Below are 18639 nucleotides of genomic sequence, written 5' to 3'. Positions count from 1 at the left end.
TTATATTTTAGCACTTAACTTTAGTAATTTCACACCACGAGAAAAAAAAAATTTGTGATTTATGTTTTTATTCGCTGACTTGGTAGAGCGTGTATAAAGAGGATTGTAATACACAGGCAAAGAAAAAAGAGGTGCAATTACCATTAACTTTGAGGGCAGTACTGTAGGCTAATCTTTAATTAAAGGTTAATTGTTTTTAGCAACCATGATAGAGTTATTCATAAATCTTACTATTCTACCAAATTCTGTATATTATTTTGGAAATCTAAAAAAAAGGAAAAAAAATACACTAAATTTTATGCTATCTTTTTTATGCTTTGATTTCTATAATTTCAAGGGTTAATTACAATAACCCCCCCCCCCCTCCCCCAATCCCATGCTATTGACAAATTTCCAATCTAAGTGCACTTGGGTTAGTTGAAATGCAGGTTAGTTGGTAAGACGTTTCACCTGAAACTGACATGTCACGGGTTTGAGTCGTTAAGGAGAGCAAGTGGAAAACAACTATTCATCCTTTCTTTCTCTCTTTGATTTTTTTTTTTTTTCAATTTTTAAAGAAGCGCACTTGGGTTGGGCATCACAATTTGTGGCTAATCAAGTAATGTGCACCTCATATGATTATGTAAAATAACCAAATTAATCCCATTTTCAATTGCCCCTCTATACCACTAACATTTTGCAAATCTGATTCCAAATTGGCAATGGTGTTTTTTTTTTTTTTGGCACTTCGCCAAGTCCATGCCTCGCCAAAGTTGTTTTTAACATTTCATTTTCCCTCTCTAATTCAGCATTCTCAGACATTTGCGGTATGTTTTCCGATGTAGGCAATTTTTGCAAACTCTTTGCCCCTGCTCTTATATCTGGAAAGTCAATCAATTTCGGTGCACATGACTGGATCAGATATAAATTGGACTACCCGACCCAACTACAATTGATTGGGAAATTTTGGATAGCATGGAGAGTGGTCTCGTGCAATTGAATGTTCAGGGTGGCAAGGTCAGGAAAGGGTATTTTTTGAGGAATTTATTGGAATTAACCCTAATTTCAAATTCCATTTCCTTGTTCAAATAATCCTTTATTTTGAGGAGTCCTTTCTTGTGCTGTTCAAATATTAGAAAGACACATGCCGAATGGATAATCAATCAGTAGACCCAAAATTATTTTCACTTTAGAACTTCTGCTCTTTGTAGCTTTTGTAAAATCTTAGTAGCTAACAAGCACAGCTACATTTGTAAGATTGGTATAATTTGCGTAAGAGATGCTTAGGTTCAAATATTGCGTTAGGAGTTCTTGTTGGGTTTATAGTGTATCGTAATTAGTAACTTAAATGAACCACCAGCTCCCGGGATTATAGTCAGGGAAAGGGGGTTAAAGCCCTTTTTCGTTGACTGATCAATGGATCGATCTCTTGACTAATTAATTGGGGTGGGAGGGAATTGGGGACAGGGGAAGAGATTAAAAAAATTACAAAAAAAATAACTTAAATGGGGTAACCTTTTTTTAATTTATTTGTTCCAAAAGAAAAAAAAATTCAATAATTGGTGATTGTTTAGAACTAGCCAGTCAATTGGGGTTGGAGAGAATTGGGGAAGGGGGAAGGGATTAAAAAAAATTTAACTTAAATGGGGTAACCTCCTTTTAAATTTATTTGCTCCAGAAAAAAATTCAATAATTGGTGATTGTTCGTATTAGAACTACAAGTACCATATAGAACTTATTTTGTGTATATAACACTATAAAAGTGTTAATCATATCTTGAAAGACTTAATATCAAGAATCTGGATAGTCCAAAGTTCTTTGTCTTGCCACTTAATTCATACCAGTGCCTTGCAAGCAACCACCAAGGAATGCTTTCTTGCCTAAACACCTAACTTTAAAACTTACACAATTTGGCATACAGAAAATAAAAGATTGCCCATCTATCTCCAATAAAAGCAGTTTTAAAGTTTTTTTTTTTTGTTTCAAAAAAATCGATTTTCCTTTACTGGTGAAAAGAAAAAAAAAATATCGGACATTCTTGTCTACAGTCCCAAAAATATAGCTAAAATAGAAGAAAGATAGTCGCAGGGTGTGACATGTCGTGACCGTTGATGTTAATGGAAACCAAAAGTAAAAACAAGTCTTTTGGTAAGATAGAAATGCATTTTTGGTCTCTAATATTTAACCCGTACGCTAAACTAGTTCCTAATATTTCGATCAAAGCAATTTTGATTCCTGAAATTTCTGATTTTATACAAATTTAGGACTAATGGCATCAATTCGACAATCCTAATAGTCAAAATCAATTTTTGTTAGTCAAGAATTTTGAACGTGCATTTTTGGCTCAATTATTTGGATATTGAATCATTATAGTTTCTTAAGTTTCAAATAATAATTATAGAGGTTTTAAGCTGGAATGAGATACTAGTTAGATTGAAAATGCTATATATATGCACGAGAAATTTAATTAAACTTCTTGTTCTTCTTTTCTTTATTTCATTTATCCATGAGACTCGTTTCTTTAGTCTTTCCTCTCATTTCTAAAAATATAACTATGCTTATTAGAAACTAAGGGACTATATTGGTTGAAATTCCAAATATTATGGACAAAAAATGCAAAGTCAAAACTTTTGACTAATGCCAATTTGATTTTGACAGTTGATTATTGTGATTTTTTGCCAGTTATTCTAAATTTGCATAAAATCAAATTTTGAGGTCTAAACTTATTTTGAATTAAATATTAGGAACCAATGATATGAATCCGGCTGCCATCCAAGCTAGTCGAGAATGCATTTATGAACAACTTCTAGTTCTAATTAGTTTAGTCATGAGAACTCATGCTCAAAGAGTTCAAATGGTAAAAAATAAAATAATTATTTTTATTTTTTTTAAGTTCGAGCAATTCGAGTCGAGCTCGAGCTTTAAATTGCCGACTCATCGAGTTTGAGCTTGATAAAATTTAGTCGAAACTCGATTCAATTAGCCCAAAACTCGACTCGACTCGACTCGTTTGCAACCCTAGTTGGAACTATCATTAATCTAATTCAAGTTGATGAGCATTCAATGGGCCAAGTTTTTGTGGCTGAAGACTTTCGTGTTGTAGGCCGCGGGCACGTCTTGTGACTGAGCGCGAGAAATTATGACCAGAAGACCTGTGTTGTGTTAAGTGTGGGCACGGCATTGATAGTCATGTCATTTACTTTGGCTAGTGTCCTTAGTCATTTACTTTGGCTAGTTTCCCAAGTCTTTTGCGTAGTTGTTACTTGAATAATTATGGTCCGTACTCAGGTTGAGTTGAACTCGTTTAGCTTGGTAGGGTTGTTAGCTTTTGAGTTGGCTGGTTCATTTAAATAGGGTAAATAATTTGGCCATCTTGTGTTAGTTGGGCGGTTAATTAGTTAGTTAGTTATTAATGAGTCCAACCCGATGGATGGATCAAGTAATGTAAATTTAGGCCCGTTTGGTTTTGTTACTGGCTATAAATAGCTGAACCTATGATTGAATCAGTAGAACTTGATATTTTCCAGTGTTTTCGGACTCGGGCAGAGTTGGTCGGTCCGATTAATCAAATGGTGCACAAGATGGATAATTGACCCATGCTTAACCCTAGTATGCCTGTACTAGTACCATTACGTATCAATGAATTCGTGTCAGAGTTCTGTTAAGCAACCAATTAGTGGCAAAGATTCAAAAAGTTGTAGACTAGCTTCTAGTTGGCTAAACTAGAGGCAACCGCCGGGGTCATAGGTTTAGCTAGATCTAGCAGTTATACCCAAAACCCAATAACAAATCCAACCCACCCACTACTTTGAGAGGTTGGATTGGGCAAGTTGGGGTTTGGGTCAATTTTGAATTGGATAATAAAAATTCACATATATTTTGGACGATTTGGGTATTTATGTTGAGCACTCATTACCTAACTTAAGTTAAAAGACCAAATAAACAAATTAAAATCAAGAAACAAGAAATAATAATGAAAGTAAACACGTGCTTTATTCAATTTAGGAGCTGTATGGTCGCGGAGCCAGAAAATTTGGATTACTGAACTTATGCCCCTTGGGTTGCTTGCCAGCCCACCGAGTTTTCAATCCTAAAGGCCACCATGCTGGCTGTTTTGAACAAGCTAGTGCTCTAGCATTTGCACATGACAATGCTCTACAGGCTGTCCTCCCCAATCTTGAACTCCTGCTCAAGTGTTTCAAATACTGCAACTCCAATTTCTATGATTGGCTCCTTGACAGGATTAATGATCCCACAAAGTATGGCAAGTTAACAATCCACAAGTGTATTTTAGTGTGTTTGTATGTATAAAAATAAAGTATTTTAAAAGAGCTTAAGAAGTGAGTGTTTTAATGTGTGAAAATATTTCTATTTATGTGAAAATGTGTTTATTTGTGTGAAAATTTTTTTATTGTACGTGAAAATGTATTTGAGAGAGTTTATGTATCAAAATCTATTAAATAATATATTGGGTTATAGGTTTGAGTTGACCCAATATGATCCAACCCAAAATTAACCCAATCTAAAGTTGGACGATTTGGATGCAATCTATTTAAATAAAAACGCAATATTAACCCGTCCAAAACCCGCACAACCCGTCCAATTGTCAGGTATAGGTTTAGCTAGTGCACAAAAAGTTACTATATGCTAAAATTAGATCCATAACATGCGACTATGTATCAACAATGTATCAATATCATGAAAAGTGACCATGACATTCTGGTTATAGACAATGAATGACCAGTGTTATTATTAGTACACCCCGTGACAATGCCACGAGGTGCATACGATTGATCAACACCTTCTCGAGCTTGAACACCTGAAATTGATGAGTTGATTACAAGCGTTGAGTATTGAAAAAATAATTTGCTAATTAACAAATATACTAATCTTAAAAGTGGAATACCAAGGCATAAGCATAATCATGAGAAAGGTCAACGCCATTTTTAAGACTCTTCAACAAGGGCTGCATGGAAGCAAAAGAGCAGAAAACGAAAGGGTACAGAAAACAAAAATCTGCACGTAAAGCACATGTGATTGGATTGAAAAAAAATTATTCAAAATTTGCTTAAGAGAATGCATTCACTGCGCCAGTATGTCAACTTATTAAAGAACCTTTAAAACACATGGTTGACAAAAGCGAAGGAAGCAAAACCGCTGAATCCATCGCAGCCATCAGTAAAAAATTTATGCAATACCTCCGATTTATATGCATGCATTCACCTTTATTAGTTTATTACTCTCTTGCAATTGGACTTTTTCGATTTAAATTTATGTTTCCAAAATAATTTTTAATGTGTGCCCAATTTGTTTAATTAACTTTTAAATGTAAACAGTAAGTAATTTATATTTCCTTTTCATTGTTTTATTTTCCTTTCTTTTTTTTGGTTTCCTCTTACTTGTCTTTTTTTTTTCTCTCCATTTCCAATTCTTGTTTGATTTCCAACAATTTTTTTTTCAATCTTAGGTCCAATTAAACATTAAATATAAGAATTAGTACCCCTAATTCAAAATAATAAAAGAACTAATTAAGGGTTATTAGTAGAACAAAAATCTAAATACTTCACGTCCTTGTAAAATAGTATCTAATAGCAGGCACTACATGAACAGCACCTCCTACATCTCCTTATGGTTTAGTATTTTTTTCTCTATATTTTTTGTTCCTAAATACGAAGCGTATCATATATAAAAGGGTTAAATGCAAAAAAACCCCATAAACTATATACCCAGTTGCAGTTTACCCCATAAACTACAATAATAGGCAATTTACCCAATTGAATGATATGTTTGGACAACATTACCCCTACTATCTTAAATCCTTTCTTTTTTTTTTTTTTCTCTATTAGATTTTTTCATTTTATTTATTTTCTCCATCTCTCGTGGAACTAGCCAACATCTCTCTCCGATGTGAAAAGACTTACATAAAAAATTTTAATATTTTTTAAACTGCTTTTTTAATTTGTTTATTTGTTAAATTCATTCTTAATAATTTGTCATAAACTCTTTATTATTACAAAATATATGAAGCTTATATTGTAAAGTGTATTAATCTAGTAATTCAACAATTTATGTACCTGTAAACTAATTAGGAGTTCACAGTTACTCAACTACTTATAATAAAAGTAACATATTATATATCACATAAAAAAGAAAAGTTAGCAATTGTTATTTGTAGTGAAATAAAAAATAAGAATAAACAACAATAGTAGTTCATTTTTTTTTTGTTATTGATACTACTAATAATTGATTAATCAATTTCTCTATTTTGTTGTTATATATTTGAAAAGTTCAATTTCTTAAATGACATTGACTTCAACATTTGGACAAAAAATCTTGTATTCCATAGATTTTTTTTTATAAAATATTGACATACAAAATTAAGAAATAAACAAATTTTGACTAATCTAGTCTACTTATTTAAACAATGTTTAAAGAAAAAAAGGAAGAATTTAAAAAGAAAATGATTGGGAAAAAAGAAAAATAACAATGCTTAAAATAAAAGGGGTAGATTTGTCCAAACATATCATTCAAGGGGACAAAATGCAATTAGGTATTTACTTTGTGGGGTTTTTTGCATTTAACCCGGGCAAATATACTATTATACTGTCATTGACTAAGAAAACAAAGGAAAAGGGGTAATAACACCTATCAATATTGCTAAATTGAAACACCTATCAATTCTCTATATTTTTTGTTCCTAAATACGAAGCGTATCATATATAAAATGGGCAAATATACTATTATACTGTCATTGACTAAGAAAACAAAGGAAAAGGGGTGATAACACCTATCAATATAGCTATCCTCGAACAATGCAATATCATTTCAACAAATTGTAACTTATTATTAATTACTTGCGTAGGTTTTTTTTTCGGAAACGATAAACCTATTTCATCCCACACTAAGAGGGAGGAGGCGGATCTAAGAAGGTCCAGAGATAATTCGGAGGAGACTGAATTACCACCGGACCAGACGGATACACAGCACACCCACTTGAATTTTTTTAAAAACAAATCATTTAAATGTGATATTTTTTTATGAGACTTAGGTGGTGGCCACCAGTCGAAAGGTTGATGGTTCAACATTGCGATATTCAATCACTGTTTATGTAGATATCGTACACAATAATTGCAGCTCTATTACACCTTTTATCATAGTTATTAAACCCAACCCGGGAAGGAACCCGGCGAAGGGGGTGGGTCAACGGGTTACTGGTTCGACCGGTGGGTGAGTGGTTGAACCGGTGGGTCACTAAATATATTTAAATATTATATTTCATAATTTTTTATATAAGATATATGATATAAATTGTAATAAATAATGCCATAGTAAAAGCTCATTTAATTTAATTTGCTATAAAATAATTAATTCATATAAGAATCAATTAAATATAAAGTTATTTAGTAATACACCAAACTTCAAGTGTAAAATTTTATCTATATTTAGTGTAATAATGTAGCTTATTTATGAATTTTAAGTGTAAAAAATTATTAAATTAATATTTATCTTTGAAATGAATTATGTAATGTGTTATTTTTGAAATTCATTTTATAAATTATAGAGTTTGGAGGGTACTAATTTTTATTAAAAGATTTCAAATAAATTTATTTTAGAGAAAGAAAGATAGAATTGAAAAAACATATATATATTATAATAAAGTCCTTTTATTAACAAATTTTGGAGTAGCTTAGTGGTAAGTATGCATTATTGATTGGTGGAGGTCCAAGGTTCGAGCCTTGACAAAGGCAATAAAATTTTTTCACCAAAAACGGGCCGAGAACGGTCCGTGGACAAACCTGGCCGGGTTTCCCGGTTAGCCCGGTCCGATCGCCGGGCCGTTGACTAGTCAACGGTTCCGTAGCCCAAACGATCTAATTTAAGACTCGGCCCGGCCCCAATGGCCGGTTCACCGGTTCGACTGCCGGGCTGGGCCGGATTTAATAACTATGCCTTTTATACGGACTACTGTTCCTGCTTCATTTCCACAAGTAAATGGACAAAAAAATTTTTCACCAAAAACGGGCCGAGAACGGTCCGTGGACAAACCCGGCCGGGTTTCCCGGTTAGCCCGGTCCGATCGCCGGGCCGTTGACTAGTCAACGGTTCCGTAGCCCAAACGATCTAATTTAAGACTCGGCCCGGCCCCAATGGCCGGTTCACCGGTTCGACTGCCGGGCTGGGCCGGATTTAATAACTATGCCTTTTATACGGACTACTGTTCCTGCTTCATTTCCACAAGTAAATGGACAAAATGTAGATGAAAATATCTTCTGGAACCATGGAAGGTAAAGTCAATACTTGTAACTTTTCCCCCAAAAAAAAAAAAAAGTCAATACTCGTAGCTGTACGGCGTCACAAGGGCGGCGTCGTATGAGTTGTAGTGTTGAATGGACAAAAGTGACGCAATTGATGTTTGTCGTTATGAGTTAATCCATTTCCCAAATGCAAGCCTACGAGTTAAGTTATTGTTTTTTGACTTCCTGCACTTGGTTTTATCCTCTCAATTTTCATTTCCTTCTCCTTTTCATTTTCTGATTAGTCTAATACGTATTTAATATCTGACAAATACCTTGTTGATGGTACGGCATTATCTAAATTAATCTTATCAATTGGAGGCCATCTTGAGAAGTCTCTTGTTGGAGGCTTCGAATGGTCCAAATATTATCCGCTAGATCTTTTATTATTTTAGTTCTTTTTCTGTGGGATAAGAACTAGGTCTTTTCTCCTTTTATTTTAATATCTTTCATACAATTTGTCATCCTATTGAAGTTTTGGAATTTCTTTTTTTTTTTTTTTTTCCTTTCTGGATTGCTTACCCTAAACTACGATTACCCAATTCTTGTGGAAATTTGACTTTGTGATATTCTGTTACACAATTTTGATAAGGCAAAGTCATTATCACTTGAGTTCACGCACATACTCTCCCTATATATGTATACATTTATTCCAATTAGATATGTACTGTGCAATCTACATTTTTCTTAAATTTGTAGTAATCCTTTCATTTATAAGAATAAATTTAGAAACTTGTTCTGAGTTTTTTGCTAATGGAACTTAGCAGTCTTGAAGTTTCACAAATATCACTTACCTTTCCTTTCAGTTAGATGGAACCTCTAATCACCTCATAACATTTGAATTGATAATATTACCCTTGCTACTTTAATAATTCTTTAGGGAAAAAAGTATGAAAGGGAAAAACCAAATTGTTAAAAATAAAATGGCTATTTTACCTTTTTTTTTTGCAGTTAAACTATCTCACTTAGTTAATCCTCCTATTCCAGCCATATATTATAAGATCTATGCTATTCTAATAATTGATTAGGGAAAAAAAGAATCTAGAAGAGAAAAATTCAGAATCAACAAAAATAATGATTTATTTTAACAACTATTGTTGAACTTAACAATCCTCTCCAAATTTCTTTGTTGAACTTAACTATTGTTGAATCACATTAAATCACCCTGGCTTGTCTAAAGTTTATTTAGGCAAAAAGATTGGAAGAGAAAATGCCAAAATGCATAAAAATAGCTATTCTAACAACTATTTTTGGACTTACCCTTGCTATTCCAAAACTTATATAGGTGAAACAAAAAAAAAAAGAAAAATTGAAATCCAAATGGGTATTCTAACAAATATTCTACTTACCTAAAAAAAAAATTTCTTTCACTTAAAAAATCGTTCCACCTACTCTTTGTCCTTGTTCGTCAACCTTATATTAAATTACTATTCTATTCTAACAATCATTTGTGCAAAAAATTAGAAATAAAAAAAATGCATAAATTTGGTATTCTAACGATTATTTTTTAAAATTATTCTCTCCTTTATTATTTCTAGTCCTCCTATGCTAAACTTATTTAAATCTCTCATAATTCTAATAGTCATGTAGGCAACGGAAATCTTAAAAAAAAAAACCCTTAAAGATGTTAAAAAGATACTAATCTAACAATTGTCATTGCATTTGACAAAAACGCCTCCCTAATTTTTAAAATACGAATCTAACAAATGTCGCGGCAATATTATACTAACAATTAATTTGATAGAAAATTCAAAATAGGACAGCACAAAAGGACAGAGTAGGAATGAAAATATATCTTGATCCTTAAATAATTATTTTTTAATATGCTTCTGATATTGGACTAACATTATTGTAACAAAATATATGATTTGAGGGGAGGTGAGTGATATTTTTAAAATTTCAGGGACTCTAAATGATATTAGCACACACCCTAGGAGAGGTTTTTGAGATTATTCCTTCATTTATATATTAGATTTTGACTTTGATTTTGCTTGAGTACTAACTACTACCTACCTTTAGTACCATTGGGTCTTGCAAAGTTTATGTCGTGTACGCCAGCCCCTCGAAAAACCGAAGTACATGACATCGAAAGAGCAGAATTCATATACAGCCTAGATTTCACGAAGTACAAAAAATCAACCATTGAAAACACACACCAAAAAGAGTTTCTTCACCAAGATGTCGATATAATAAGAGAATCTAATTACACAAGAATAAATTAAATTAACAGCTGATCATGTAATGCAAACTGAATGGAATTTTTTTCATATTAACACTACAAGTCCGAATACAATCCGCAGAAAATACTGGCCAAAATGCTTGCATTTTATATCAGTAGTTTCATTGAAATGTTAACTTTTATTGGCTGCCAACTCAACTTCCTCCATGATTCTTTCTTTGTTGATGACCATGTAAAAAAGAGCTTAGAACTTTTCTTTTGGGTATGTATTAAAAACTTCTTCAATCAAATACAAAAAAAAAAAAGGGAAAAGAGAAGAATGAAAAAAATGAAAAAGAAAAAAAGAAGTATGAGTTCCAAGACCCATTTAAATTATTGTCCTTATTTACCAAAATAATTTAATATCAAAATAAGAACTTCCTCGGTCCGTAAATCCGTACCAACTTCCATGTTTCAAAGTCAAATAAATTCAATAATCAATTTATGCTACCTGTAAATATAATCACACCCAAGTTCTAAGGTCAAATTCAATAATGCAATTCCCAATATTAAAGTTTCAACGCCACCAAAGTGTGATCAACATGCAATATTAAATTTTTTTGGCCAAAATAAAAAAGAAAAAAAAAAAAGAGAAGGATTTAGTCCAAATGCCCGGGATGAGCGCAACTTGCGGGCAGCCTTACATGATTGCTACAAATGATGGTTGACTTTTCTTATGCTTTAGGTGGTGGATTATTACGCTACATACGGACCTGTACGTCACATAAAACAAAAATATAACGAAACGTCGTCGTCATGCACTCTCGTCCTGCTCATCCGTACAAGTCGTTTGCACTTTCCTCGGCTTACTATTTATACCAGGTGATTGTTATTATGTTTTTAACAAACACATGATTTCTAGTTTCTTTCTCTCTTCACTGTGTGTTGTGCGTCTTTTTTTTTCTTTGTTCATTGTGAGTTATGAATGGTGGAACGATAGGGGGGGCCGGGCAAGTATAGATGTTGTACCAAGAGCAGCACCATAGACAAGTGACGAGGATGGATCAAAAGAAGAGGGTGGAAAGGACAAGATCAGCCAAAGAAGAAGAAGAAGAAGTAATTCTTGAGATGGTGGATATGAGTGGCATGGCTTTGAAATCTATACCGGATCCTTCTATCAATACAAGGTTCATCTGCAAATTAGATCTCTCCAACAATGATCTACAGGTGCTATGTCAAACTAGTATAAAGTTTTTTTTTTTCTATATGTATGTGTATTTTCACTATTTTGTCGTGCGTAAATATATACTTTTTTCGTTCCATTTTTGTGTGCGTTTTGTGTTCTCTTCTTTTACCGTGACTGCGGTACTTTTTCTTTTGGTGGGAAAAAATTCTTAGAAAGAAAGAAGGGAAATTAGGAAATAGAAAGCATGAAATTAAGAAGAAACTTTTAGTTACACATGGTTCCTACTCCTATACATGATATGGGTGAACCTTGGTGCATCAGTTTATGATTGGGAATGGCAAGGAAAGAGTCCATTTGATGGTTTATTGCTGTTTCAATTTTTTTTTTTTTTTTAAGTTTCTTTTCAAGATGGAGGCCTTTAGGCCTAGCTAAGTGACGTTTGAAATGAAACTTTGGGTTTTTTTTTTTGAGCCTTTTCTTCTTTTGGGATTATTGTAGGAAGAACAGTTGGAATATTGTGTATTTTGGGTTGGTTGTTTTCCTAACATGCTTTGTACAAATCACCCAGAATTGTGTCATGCAAATTTTAAGAAGTTTTTTAATCCAAAGGCAGCTCTCAGTTGCTCACCACTTTGTTTTTTAGCTTCTAAGAAGCTAAACTAAGGGCAAAATGGTATATGCCAAAGTTTAATTTAATTTTGAACATCAAAGAAATTAGACTAGTTGTTTTCCAGCAAAGATAATAAAGTTGAGAGTATCTCTTAAAGTATCACTTGCTTGCATATGCAATGACTAACCTCAGATTTGAATGGTTTGTATATATGCTGATTACAGTACATTCTTTCTTCATATTTATTGTTTTAACTTTCTCTCACAAAATATTGTTCTAAACATGTTCGAATACTTATTTTCTTTTTCTCTACAACTCTAGTGCATTGGAGAATTTTTAAATTCTTTTTTTTTTAGTAGGGAAGAGGTGGAATTTAAGAAGAAGAGTAAGGGAAAGAGAATTGAAACGTAGAATTTCTAAGTTCTGGGATTTTAATTTCAACCAAGGCCTTCTCTACGTATTGGGGAGTTATTATGACTAATGATACATACAAAATAAGTTGGCTCATGATTCTTAAGAACTTGATGAAAGTGTAAATCAAGAAAAATATAAAGCTATAGCAGAGACCTTCTCTTATTAGGTTTTCCTAATTAATAAAATAATTAAATTCTCTTTTCCAAAGTGACCCTACTTCAGAAATTCTTTGAAAAGTAAATGATATTCGTTGATCATACTATTCATAAAGGACATTCATGGTATGAATATTGAACTTAATATGATCAAGTTAAGTTAGAGAGGTCAATACAATTTGACACAAATTGAGTTTTTTAGACCATATAGAGCAATGAAATAAAAATTGAGTTTTTTCTTATCCAATTTGACATGGATTGCAGACTATACCAGAGTCTTTAACAGCCAGACTACTAAACGTGATGGTGTTAGATGTGCACTCGAATCAACTCAAGTCTCTACCAAACTCCATTGGGTGCTTATCAAAGCTCAAGACATTGAACGCTTCTGGCAACATGCTTCAATCTCTTCCCAGAACCATTGAAAATTGCAGGTTGGTCATGCCACTTCATCAAACGCTGAGGTTGAAGAATCTTTTTTTTTTTTCCCTTTCTTTTTAGACAACAATTAACGGACGTTGCTAATTCCCTCTTTATCAAAAGTCATAGTCCATGGTGCACATAGTTTAAAAAAAAAAAAGTAGAAGTAAAAATTGACTAGGATGCATTAATTGGCAGCATGCCCCTTACATAATTGCCTTAATGTTCAATATGATGTGGTTTGTTACTCCCTCTTATCAAGTTCAAGGTTCAAATTTTGGACCTTACCGTTTAGAGGTGAGAAATGTGCGGGAGGAGAGGGAGGGTAAAAAGATTAAAATAAAAAATACGATATGGTTTTTTACTCAAAGTTCTTACTTTTTGAAATTGCTTGAACGGTTAAATTGCTAAACAATTTTTTAGTGTTCCGACCTTTCAAACCATGAAAATTGCTTTGAATGGAAGCCAAAATAAACTAAATAACGGTACGTACACTGACTCTAAGTCAAATGTACATCATAATATATATTTTGTATATTCCTAGTCAAACCTTATCCATAAGCGATTAAAAATTCTTTAACTAATCATGCGCAAGAAAGTGCACTAGACCCTTGGAAAAAAAAAATATTCTACTCCCTTTAGACAATCTCACGTATCTCATAGCTTATTCGGAACTCAACATGATTTTAAACTAAACAGTTAGATTCAAAATTTTGTAATACTACTAAACAGCAACTGGTCATATTCTACCTGAGTGTTATGAGATGGCACACGAATTAGTCTGTCATATTACGCTAGTACATTTTCCTTTTTCCCCCCTTTCTGTGCGATCAGTACATTAAATTTAAAAAAATTGAATTGTTGACCAACAAATATATCCTAAATACGAGCATAAAAACCGAACGGAATATTCCAACAATGGTCAAATTATCTAAAGTATGATCATCTGCGAGATTCTTTGGTGGCCAAATTGGTCTTTTAATTGAAACTGATTGCAGTAGTAGTTGCATTGTAATCAATTGTACTTTTGTCTTTCTATAATAGCATGCTTGTACTTTCAAATCAAGTAGTTATGACTCAAACGGAGTACCTATTGCGAATGTAAACATTCACATGCAGCCCCGAAAAGAGGTTTAATAGGCATGCATGTGTTTTCTCCTTATCAAAAAACGATCTTGTTAAAGGGGTTAACTTCAATATTTCTTATATGCTCTTTAATCATGTTTTACTAGACTAAATACTTCATGAAATTGGATATGCACTCGTAATGTCCTTTAAAAAACATGAACAAATTGCAAAATGCGAGCCTTCTAGTCATGCTTCTTGACCTACTAGTTATAGTGTTATCCAATTCAATATAAACTACAACAATTTAATTTGGATTAATTTTTTCTACAATCATTTTATACAGTGACAAGTTTAGTGAATGCCACAACATCTAAATTTTTAAATTCTAAATTTTGCATATGTATCATATATCTAAATTCGAAAGTATATACACTGACAGTATATAAAAGATTTATCCATTTAATTGATGCATTCAAACTTTAATTCAATGACGTTTTCTTGTCGATGGCAGATCGCTGGTGGAGCTAAATGCAAATTTCAATAAACTGACTCAACTACCAGACACTATCGGATTTGAACTGATTAACCTCAAGAAACTCTTAGTCAACTCCAACAAGCTGGTCTTCCTCCCCATGTCCACTTCCCACTTGACCAGCCTTCAAATTCTTGATGCTAGATTAAACTGCCTTAGATCTCTTCCTGAAGATCTTGAAAATCTAATCAACCTCGAAGTCCTCAACGTTAGCCAAAATTTCCATTTCCTTGCAACCTTACCATATTCCATCGGTCTTCTCTTGTCCCTTGTTGAATTAGATGTGAGTTACAATAATATCACCACTTTGCCAGAGTCTATAGGGTGTCTAAAGAAGCTTCAGAAGCTGAGAGCTGAAGGAAATCCGCTCGTTTCGCCCCCGATGGATGTCATGGAGCAAGGGTTACACGTAGTGAAAGGATATCTGTGTGAAAAGATTAATGGCATGCATAATAACTCACCAAAGAAGACCTCATGGTTTGGGAAGTTGGCAAGGTGTAGTACGTTCAATGGTGCAAATATGCCTAGAGAAGATGGTGATAACTATATTATGCATAATGAAAGATCTATTGATAGCCTTTCTTCTCCTAAATATTTGGGCATGTTTTCTCCAAGAAGGCTCTTATCACCTAGGTCCTACTTTTCAAGATAATGGAATTACAAATCTTAGAGTTTCACTTTGGAAAGTCTGTGTATTGATTGTTGTATGGATAAATCTTAGAGTTTCAGTTTGGTAAATATGTATAATAGTGTATGGTGCTCTAACTAGGTGGGATTCAATGTAGTGAAGGAATGCTTACATTCTGGTGTCTTCTTGAATTCTTATTTTTAATTCTCTCTTTAAATTTTACGAAAGAGTGTATAAAATGGCATGCCAATACAATAGTTGTTCTAATGGTGCAGACCTTCATCATGGTCATGTAGTTTATGTACATGTTTCATCTTACAAATATATGCTTAGATATTACCCTCATCTAGGCTTTTTTTAATATTTTTGTTTAAAGAACGTTAATTTATATTGATATAGGAAGGTTGAGGTTCAGGAATTAGGATTCTAGGTTCAAATCCCCCGCCCCTTCTACGCTCTTTTAGTCCCGCCACTCTCCTACTGGAAAAAAAATGTAAAAAGAAATTTATATTGATACAGATGGAATTTACATCAAATCTAATTACCGAGCAAGTGTCCAGAAATTACTATACTACCTGTGAACCTGAGAGTGGGATAGAAGCCCTGCGTTCCATTCCTCCATATGCTTAGACATTACCATCATCTAGTGGGACAGTAGGATTTACTTTTGGGCTAACTATAGTTACCAAATGTTGAACATGTCATTCCAGAGAAGTAAATCGTCATTCTTATAGTCACTCAGCTTGTAGTTCTATGTTTAATGAATCATATAGGAGTTGATGTGTAAGTTTTCAAAGTATGAGGAATAAGGTGAGATTATCTAAAACTTTAAGGGAAAAAACACACTTCAATACCTCTACTTTTGTGGTGTGAATCAAATTTGGAGAAGTGCAATTTTGGTCCCAATGTTTAGCCTGTAAGTTGCCAATATATATATTATTTTTTATCAATCGGCATTTGTCTATCTTACATCCACTCCTTAGCCTATACTAAAGAGGAGGGCCCAACTGGATCATTGGAGAAACTGATGAGGACTAAACTATCACCGGATCAGGCGGGTGTACTATGCATCCATACGGATTTAAGCCACTTAAAGTGACAGCCACATATAGTAGCAAGTGGTGGGAGATAAAGTTTTAATCCTTGACCTCTCACCCCACCAACTCTTAAAGGTTATCATGGCGGCTCCCAATATTTTGTGTAAAAGAAATGTAGTCTCCAAAATTTCTAATTTTAGATAGATTTAGGATAATTGAAAGAAATTTGGTACTGCTTAACGATCAAAATCAAAATAGTCATTAGTCAACAGTTTTGGTTTGCATTTTTGGTTCTTTATTTTTGGTGTTTTGAATCATTATAGTCCCTTAAGTTTCAAATATTAATTTTGAGTGTTTCAAGATGAAATTAGGTGTGGATTGGGTTGAATTATTTTGAATTTGTACAAGAATTTTTAATAATAAAAAACATGACAAAGCTAAATAAACTTCTTTTCTCTCTTGTTTTTTAAATTTATTTATTTGATGCATTCATTCTACTCATTCCTTATATGTTTATTCTTTTTTGCACATTTAGTTTCAATTTTGATAAATACATCTAATTTTCATGAATAATTAATTGGTAATCAATTTTATCATTTTTTAAACTTATATTGATAATGAAGTTAATCATTCAACAATTGTTCTTTGGCATTTCAACAGGTAATCAACTAAATTTTAAATGAAATAAATATTTTACATAACAGTTTCAATAATTTAATGAAATTATCTATGTGCACGAACATAAGTATAAATGCATTAAAACTCTATTTTTGGAATATTATATTTTAATAAGAGGAAAAGAAAAGAAAATAACAACAAGAAGTTTTTCCAAAATTCATATGAGCACTTAATATTGAACATTTTCCTTTACTAGTTATTGTAGTCACAACTCTAAACCACAATCATTTGAAGCCTACACCAAGAAGTCATGCAAAATTTTGTGTAATTCTATTTAGAATAAAGTTATGCATTAAAATTAAGATCCTTCTCTTCTTCCACAAATTTTCTTTTTGAATATTATGTGTGCATTTTTATTTGATTGTAATTAATTTAACCAAGAGATGCTCTTCAGATTAAAGGATATTGTTGTGTTATTGTAAAGTGCCCTTGAGGATTTTTATAAAGATTTGAGGATGCATTTTCATAATTTTAATTTGATTGACATTTTAGTTCATCTGAGAGCCTTACATATGACTATTTGAAATACAAAGTACCATATTGATCAAAACTTCAAATATTAGGCACCAAACATGTAAAGTCAAAGACTGTTGACTAACACCGGCTTAAAAAATGTAAGGTCAAAATTTTTGACTAACAGCAACTTATTTTGACTGTTAGCAATCATGACTTTCTGTTAGTTGTCTTAAATATAAACTGAAGATAAAAAATCTTGGGGACCACATTGTTTTGGTTTAGGCATTAGGGATCTGTCAGGAACTTCATAAATAAGAGAGGTCGTTTTGTTCATAAAAGAATGCGTTTTGAGCTTAGGTGTTTAGATGCTGTGAAACTATGTCGTTAGACTTAAGTTGATAGTTAGTCTCTTAATTGTAGTTAGTTAGAAATAATTGCATAAATACCCCTTTTCATTGTAACCGAAAACAATTGAGTAAAACTTCCAAATTGGATTTTTTCTTCTTTCTCTCTCCTTTCTGTTATGCTCTCTCTTTTTCCCCTTTCTTCACTTTTCTTTCCCAGTCTCCCTTCTGTCTTTCCCTTGAAACTCCGGCGGCTAAATCCTAGAACCTGACTTTTGGTATCAAAACAGCCGATCCTTGGCTGCTGAGACATTTCCATGGCGGAAAATACTAGATATCGATCACTGGAGGATCAACTTAAGAAGCAAGAGAGTAGAATACAAGAAATGGTAGAAACCATGGCCGCGCTTCAAGCTTTGGTCAGAATGAGTTGCAGCAAAAATTGCATGATGAAATGGAGCACAATAACTCCAGGTTGGAGACAATAGTGGGGAATCTGGATCAGAAATTTAACAAGATGGACCAAGAGTTCAACACACTACTGAAGGTAATGATGAAGGAGAAAGGACTTCAGGATAGTGAAGAAGGGGCACCAGAACCACTTCTGTCAACCCCTCCCGCACATTTGAGACTGATGACCCCAACCGAGCTGCTAGGCCACCAACATGAGACAGAGGTAA

The 18639-nt window shown here is 33.1% G+C and overlaps 1 protein-coding gene across 2 annotated transcripts; it reads left to right on the top strand.

The window, feature by feature from the left end:
* The first annotated feature begins 11165 nt into the window (after positions 1 to 11165).
* Positions 11166 to 15711, top strand: LOC113691513 (plant intracellular Ras-group-related LRR protein 6-like). Of its 2 annotated transcripts, XM_072053886.1 has the most exons (4): positions 11166 to 11313; positions 11432 to 11658; positions 13061 to 13230; positions 14796 to 15711. In XM_072053886.1, the coding sequence occupies exons 2-4, from the start codon at positions 11452 to 11454 to the stop codon at positions 15466 to 15468; spliced, it is 1050 nt and encodes a 349-aa protein (XP_071909987.1). In that variant the 5' UTR covers positions 11166 to 11313; positions 11432 to 11451; the 3' UTR covers positions 15469 to 15711. The 2 variants fall into 2 exon arrangements, with proteins under 2 accessions (XP_071909987.1, XP_027065472.1); XM_027209671.1 differs by lacking the exon at positions 11166 to 11313 and having other exon boundaries at positions 11334 to 11658.
* Positions 15712 to 18639: the final 2928 nt, after the last annotated feature.

Source organism: Coffea arabica, chromosome 6c (genome assembly GCF_036785885.1).
Source record: "Coffea arabica cultivar ET-39 chromosome 6c, Coffea Arabica ET-39 HiFi, whole genome shotgun sequence".
Taxonomy (NCBI): Eukaryota; Viridiplantae; Streptophyta; class Magnoliopsida; order Gentianales; family Rubiaceae; genus Coffea; species Coffea arabica.
The sequence above is the reverse complement of the archived record's forward strand: the minus strand, read 5'-3'. Positions and strand labels throughout refer to the sequence as shown.

Excerpts from the sequence above, each read along its gene's own strand:
- LOC113691513 (XM_072053886.1), top strand. The coding sequence starts at position 11,452 with ATGTTGTACCAAGAGCAGCACCATAGACAAGTGACGAGGATGGATCAA. Across the intron at positions 11,659-13,060 it reads TCTCCAACAATGATCTACAG|ACTATACCAGAGTCTTTAAC; the intron begins GTGCTATGTCAA and ends CATGGATTGCAG. Across the intron at positions 13,231-14,795 it reads AGAACCATTGAAAATTGCAG|ATCGCTGGTGGAGCTAAATG; the intron begins GTTGGTCATGCC and ends TGTCGATGGCAG.